Source organism: Larimichthys crocea, chromosome XVIII (assembly GCF_000972845.2).
Source record: "Larimichthys crocea isolate SSNF chromosome XVIII, L_crocea_2.0, whole genome shotgun sequence".
Lineage (NCBI taxonomy): Eukaryota > Metazoa > Chordata > Actinopteri > Sciaenidae > Larimichthys > Larimichthys crocea.
In genome coordinates this window covers 8,011,004-8,018,372 of record NC_040028.1, presented here as the reverse complement: position 1 = coordinate 8,018,372, position 7,369 = coordinate 8,011,004, and the positions used below count along the sequence as shown (strand labels likewise).

At 39.0% G+C, this 7,369-nt stretch overlaps 1 protein-coding gene across 1 annotated transcript; it reads right to left on the bottom strand.

Annotated features, from left to right (window-relative positions):
* Positions 1–3,819: 3,819 nt before the first annotated feature.
* Positions 3,820–5,892, bottom strand: LOC104926341 (C-X-C chemokine receptor type 4). Its single transcript, XM_010740176.3, has 2 exons — positions 5,735–5,892; positions 3,820–5,516 (listed from the first exon to the last, which is right to left on the bottom strand). Exons 1-2 carry the CDS (start codon positions 5,738–5,740, stop codon positions 4,386–4,388), a joined length of 1,137 nt encoding a protein of 378 aa, XP_010738478.3. The 5' UTR covers positions 5,741–5,892; the 3' UTR covers positions 3,820–4,385.
* Between the last annotated feature and the right edge of the window lie 1,477 nt (positions 5,893–7,369).

Here is a 7,369-nt window from a genome sequence, read left to right as displayed (position 1 = left end):
TTCGGTTCCGGCTAGAAACGAACGGATGGAAAGTTCCGACTGTCTGGCTTTTTTTTTTGTTGTTGTTGTTGTTGTTGCCCTGTACACTGGCTAGACAAAATAATGTAAACACGTAATGGGAAATGACTAATGATTATAATTATAAATACTGCTACGAAATGTCTCATTGCAATGTTTTTGCTGTTATTTATAATATTATGGTCAATACTCTTGCAATAATATTATTATTTGTATCATGGTCACTTACTTTGCAATATTTCTTACACTATGGTCAATTTACATTACAATACTCTTTTTAAATATCATGCCACTTTTATCCTCAGTACTTGTCTGTTTGAAGGTTGATTGTTTTTCGGTTATAGATATTGTTTAATTTGTTTAATTTCTTTCTGTTTATTGTGTTTTTGTTTTTTTGCCTTGCGTACTTTTTTCTAATTCTGTAGTGTATGCTACACTTTCCTCTGCTGCTGTGACAAGTATATTTTCCCATGGTGGGATGAATAAAGTTCATCTAATCTAATCTAATCTAATGAAAATGCAATTATATGATACCAAATAGCCAGCGATTAGACGAAGAAGAGATACTTTTATTAATCTCTCGAGGGGAAATTCTTTTTTTCCACTCAGTTTTTGCATACATTTGAACGTTTATGTACACACGGTTCACATGCAAATGTAGAGAGAGATGGTGGAGTGATGGGCAGCCACCCAGAGCGCCGCCCTGCGAGCAGTTGTGCGGGGGTTGGTGCCCAGGAGGTGAACTGGCACCTCTCCAGCTAGTCCACCACCATATTTTGTTCCAATGCTGGACTTGAACCGGACTCCCTCTGGTTCCCAAGCCAAGTCCCTATGGACTTTTTTTTTTATATAAATTTTGTTGTAATAAGTGGGATACTTTGATATGTGCAGTTTTTAAACAACATAAAGAGGTCTCAATCTAATGTGCATGTGAAATAAAGAACATTGTATTGAATTAGATTAATAGATAATAAATAGTGTGGAAAGGCGTGTAACCTGTGGCAATGCATAGGGAGGTATTATTTTGTGTTTTGTGGTTTATTTATGTTTCTCTAATAACAAAATACAGACATTCATGCCTGAAAATACTAGAAAGGGTTATTTGTGCATGACCACCTTGTACAAATTTGAATTTGTAATCTAAAGTCTCTTGATTTGATGTTTTCTTAATGCTGTAAAACCTTTAAAATGCTGTGCACATGCCAACATTACTGATATAATATCTAAAGCGCTATAATCCTGGTGCTACTACATGGCCACCATGTGTGGGCTTTTTTTAACACATCCATATGAACACTAAAAGTTACTCTCCATGAAATTACTTTCACGCCTTTGGTCGAGTGCACTAAGTGCATCCAGGTATCCAGTGAACTTTGCAGGAATGGCCATGCACAGTGTGTGATGCTGGTTTAAATACAGTGGGGGGCTCATCAAAGCTTTTCTCAGGCCGTTGGCCACAGGAGCTCCTGGTGCAGGAAACAGCCTTCCTGCTGCTCACTTTCCAACCAAAACAATGTAACCATTAGCGGTGTACCCAAAAGGAACCTGTGGTATTTGTGTTCCTTTCATCCTTAGTTTGAAATTGTCCTTTAAAATGGTCTCTGCACTTACTGGTACGTGTACTGCCACTCTCAGTTTAATACATCTGAACAGCAAAACCTAAACGAGGCCAGACTGAACAATTTTCTCACGTTGAAGTTTTCGACTTGGACACACACTGGTAATGAATCACCATTGGAACCTATTTCCTGTCCATTTCAACAGCTTTGCCCTTTAACCCATGAAGCAAACAAGACACCCTTCACTGTTGCAGCATTAGTTTATTTTAACTGACATATCAGATATCAAAAAGGTGAGATCTTTGCAACACTGCACAGGAAGATGATATTAAGGTTTCGCAAGAGATGATGATTGCAGTAGCATGAGATTATTATCATATTTAAAACGCCTAATCTATCATAAACAAACGTTTCTTGCTGATGAAATTTTAGAAGTGGGCGTATATGTGTGTAGAAGTGTATTTTGTTGAGTGGTGAATATTCTCTCATAACAGAGAGAGAACAAAAACTTTAATTATTAATGAAAGGGCACCTTCCTGCACCCAAGTGCTAATTCCCAAGAGGGCCATGAGTAGTTTTTGTGCGCTCAAGTGGACAATTTGGATAAAAGCATTGTCCATTTATGGTTTGTTATAGTAATAAAGTATTTATATAATGGCATACGGCAGAGGGCGAATAATCAGTAAAATCCATAAAACAAATTATAATGAAATCTCAGAAACTGTCATGTGGCATTAAAAGCATATTCATCTCATTGTGTATTTAAGAACAAACCCTTTGTTCTAGCATCTGTCAAAGCAGTCAAATTATATTTAGGGTTTAAAAAAATCACAAGAGAACTTCAAGGATCTCTCTTTTAAACAATTTAAATGTCTGTATCTTAATCGTGTGGTCAAGTTAGACCTAAAAGATACATTTTAGCATCAAGCCTTTGTCAGGGAGTCAAAAAACAAACTACATTTAGGGTTTTCAGTAAAGCTTTTAAACCCTTTGTTGGACTGTAAATATGTTTGTGATCATTCTTAATATCTTTTGCATTTTCTTGTCAAATAAATAGTTTTAGTACACCTCACCTATGAGCTAGTCAGTTTTATTCACATAGATCACCCCATTGTGCAATCCTAAAATGTGCACATCACATACAATTCTCTCAATATATGCTGCTTGATATGATCCCAAAGCCTCTGGCAGCAACCTTTCCAGATGACAGTGTAAGAAACAGATCAAGAGGATTCATGTGGACACAGTGAAGTGTTAATCGCAGTTCTGTCCCTGCACAGGCTAAGGCAGGAAAGCTCTTATGTTAATTCTGAATCATCTGGGAACATTTCCAACTGAAAAAAAGCCCCTTTTGTTTTATCCTGCTTCACTGTGAGAGGGCAGAGACTCGAAATATCCATTAACCTTGTGCCTTCATGAGGGTACTTCACACCTTTTTTTTTTTTTACATGTAAAGAAATGGAAATGTTTCTCCATTGGAGTCTTGAATGGATGCCAACACTGCATTACACAGTGGCCATCTGACGACTTCATTCTCCTTGACATCTATTGTTGCCAGCTTCCTTTGGTCTCCGATTTGAACATCATTCTGTCACCAGTCAACTCAGATTGAATCTCTTGTATGTATTGCCTATAGAAAAACCCAGAGAAAGATTGATGCGTGTGTTTGAAGGTTGTCATGTTTATGTCTTATCTTGTCATTATATAATTCAGAGAGATTAAATGCTAATGATGTATTGCATGAGTGCTCAACAAAGACTGTGTCTCCCTATATGGGTCTTCAGAATATATATCATGTCTTCTAAATGCTACTATCTTGTTCTGTGAGTTGGCAAAGGTTAACCTAGTGACCGACTCTGTGAAATAAATCATTTAATACCTGTTTACAAGCCAAACACAATGAAGGCAGTATATCTTGCAAACTGAACAGAAAGGAGAGAAGTCAAAGGAGAACTTAACATGCTGTTTTCTTTGTTAAGGAACAACATGTGTGCTAATTATAACCAAAGATTTTAGCTTTTGTGTCAGGGCTACTTAAGATGTAAAAGTGCACAGATGTTCTTGCAATTACAGGGTCAGTCTGCTCAGTCCTCCTTCTGCTTTTCAGCCAGATCAGGTGGAGACATTTGTGTTCAGAGACCCACCCCCGACCATGCTTCCTCTCTCCAACACACACACACACACGCACACACCTCATCCCCCACACCCTGAGGGGAGGAGAAGTTGGTGTTAGGTAAAGATGCACACCACACAGTCGTTATGAGAGCATTGACTTTTTTTTATTTTTTACATAAAAAAATGTTAAAAGGTAAAAAAAAAAAAGCAGCATGCAGTTTGTTTCTTTTACAAAACTTCCAGTGTGAAAGACAACAATAAATAACAGCTTTCAGAAAAAATCACACAACGTAAGTGCGAACACACAAATGCTACAAACTATATACAGGTTTCCAAGAGCAGCTACCATCCCTGAAAATAGAAAAGGGCATTGTATGCCCGAGCTTTGATACAGCAGTACAAATTGTAAAGATGAAAACAGGGAAAATGGATCTTGATTGTAAAGCTGAATGAATAGAAATGATGCATTGCCTGAGGACACAATCTGCTTTGAGGAACATAAAACTTGCATAAAAATTGCAACAAAAACCCTTACAAGACACACAATTGCAGTTAACGAAGCAAACAAATCAATATGTATAAAAACCTTTTTTTTTTACATCTATACAAAATGTAGTAAGTTCTTTGAAATTAAAGCTTAGTTTTCTTCTCTCCTGAGAGTATCAAGTCACAGACTCTGAGGTTGACCGTTTGTTAACTTGACAAAACACTTGAGGACTCAGACTCAGTTGACACAGATGAAATTGCCCCTCGCTTTTTTGTCATGAGAGTCGCTTTCTGACTTGATCTACTGGTGACTGTCAGTGCACTCCTGGCTGATTTCTTAAACTTAACTCCCAGGAAAGCATAGAGGATGGGATTCAGGCAGCAGTGAAAATAGGCCAGCGCCTCAGTGACAGAAATCCAAGTCTCCACTGCTTGTTGCAACTCACAAGAAGAAGGGATCACATTCAGCATTATGAGCGTGTCCAAAAAGATGCCAACACAGTAGGGCAGCCAGCAGGAGAAAAAACACACGATGAGGATGACCGTGGTCTTCAGCGCTTTCTTCTTCAGTGCCTGGGGCTTGGCACCCTGCGACAGCTTGGAGATGATGATACAATAGCAGATGAGGATGACCAAACCAGGTAATATGAAGCCCACGAGGATGTGCTGGAAGCGGAAAACAACTGTCCATATAAGACTGGTTTCCTGCGGGTAGATGCGCTGGCAGATGGTCCTGGAGTCTCCAGTCTCCATGCTTTCGTCCATGAAAAGGTAGTTTGAAGACCCTGTGTTCTGCACCCTGGCAAACACCAGGTCCGGTACAGTCAGCACGGCTGCAGGCAGCCACACACCTAAATAGATCACTTTGCTTGCAAGCCGCTTCCTCATGTCTTGGCTGTTGGTGGTGGTGGCCCGCACAACTGCCAGGTATCTGTCTAGACTGATGAATGCCAGGATCAACACGCTGCTGTACAGGTTGACCGTGTAGATCATGTGCACAGACACACAGAGGAACCCGCCAAAGTACCAGCTGCTGGCTGCATCCACAGCCCAGAAGGGCAGCGTGAAGACGAACAGGAGGTCAGCCACAGAGAGATGGAGCCGGTACTTGTCAGTCATCGTTTTGACTTTTTTCTGGTAGCCCATGACAACAACGACTAATCCATTGCCAATGATTCCCAGAATGAATATTATTCCGTAAACTGTTGGTAGGAAGAACTTGTTGAAGTTGTTGCTGAGCGCTCTTCCACATGGCTCCTGGTAGTTCAGTTCAAAGTCTCCAGACTCCTCTGAGTTGTTGTCAGTGACGTTGTCAGAGATGTCAAAGCTAATGTCATACTAGAAGAAAAAAAAAAAGGATTGAAAAGTTAGAAAACGATTAAGAACTTCTTTAAAAGAGTGAAAAAAATGTATAAAATCTATTTTTTCAAATCACTTTTAAATCAATTTAAAAACAAGCATGTACTCAGTTATAGTATTAATTGATATCCATTAATTGTAATCAAACAGCCTCGAGCAAAACAGACCTAAAAGAAATTATCACTAAACAAACTCACCTCCATGGTTAAGACTCGTTGGTATCTTGTGTAACGTTGGGGTCGTGCGCGTTTGTAAGTGACACAGAGGGATCACTAACTTTCCACTGAGCGCAGGTTACTAATATAGGTTATCTGACCCCTCCCCCCAGGGGAGGAGCCGCAGGATGCGCGACTCTCCAAAAACAGCAACTATAAAGCAAACTGTGCCCGTGGTGAGGGCGGACGTCAGTTTGTGAAACTTTATGTCCCTTTAGTCTGTTAGAAAAAAAAAAAACGTTAAAAACACGTTGTGGTAAGTCTCTGAGGACGAAATGGAGAAGCAGTTAGAGTGTATGTCATAATAATCTCACTACTGTGACAATGATTGAAAAATTAAATAAATTAGAAAAAGTAGAAAAAATTATTAATTTCTCTCCTCTGCATCAAATCAGCCTTCATTTATGCTGAGTTGTGTCATGTGATAGAAAATAATATATATACTATAATACTATGTTATGTTGGGAAGAATAAAAGATATAGACAAACATTATGACACAAGCAACAGCTGGAACATCACTGTTATAGGGGCAAAGGAATCAAAAACACCATCTCAGGATCACATAATAGATCATTTTATATATATTAAGAGTTAATAAGAGATACAACTCATAACAGCGTGATTACCCATTATGAAGTGTACTGTAGACTCCTACAGAAAAATGCTTTAATGTTACCACAGCAGATTAAGGTCACAGGTAATTGATACTATATTTATTCCTGACATATGTCTGTTCAGCAATTTTAGGATTACACATGTATTTCTGCTAATATATCATCAGCTCAACAGCTTCACATTTTGCACTTCCCTTCTCATTCTGCATGAACTAGAGTACTGACATTTAGATGGGTGGTTAAGGGTCCACCCCCAGACTCATATTTCTCTCTACAAATCAATTTAAAACTGTGTCTGATGACACTTTTCATCAGCAGAGGTCTGAATCTGTCCTCACCTTCATATAGAAACTTTCACTTCTCAAGTGCTCTTCTGTCTGTGCTGTTAAATGACCCCCCCGCCAAGTACATAAGAACCACACACCCTGTAATGTGGGATTTCTATCAAACGGCTTTCGAGCTTCAGTCTGAAGAACATTTATTCTCTCAGCGGTCTCTGATTTCAGTTGACATGGCCAGGCTACACGAAACTCCCCGCCCTCCTTTCAGACTGAGCTGACGGTTGTCTGAAACTGAATATCCTCCATATGACATGCAAATACTATTTTATGCCTTTGATATATGAGAGCGCTGATCGATTCAACGAGTCAGCCTGCGTCATTGATTTCACTGATGTCTTGTCCTCTTCTTCTTGATGCCGCATGACAAGATAACATTTTGAAAGGATCAGGACATCATCCACATTTTCACAGAACGAAAACAACCTTTTTCTTCCTTTTTTCTAAAGTGCATTTATATGCATCTATTTTGCATTTGGATGCATTGTTTCTCATCGATTTGCCATAGAGAACACCCATATTCTGCATAGATATTATCACTAAAAACAAATTGCTATTGCTGCAATATGAAAGGTTATTTAAGGTAGGATTGAGCAACCACCACTGTTAAAGATACACTGCCTTCCAAACCGCCTGTAAATCCCCCAAAACTCACCACAAGTGA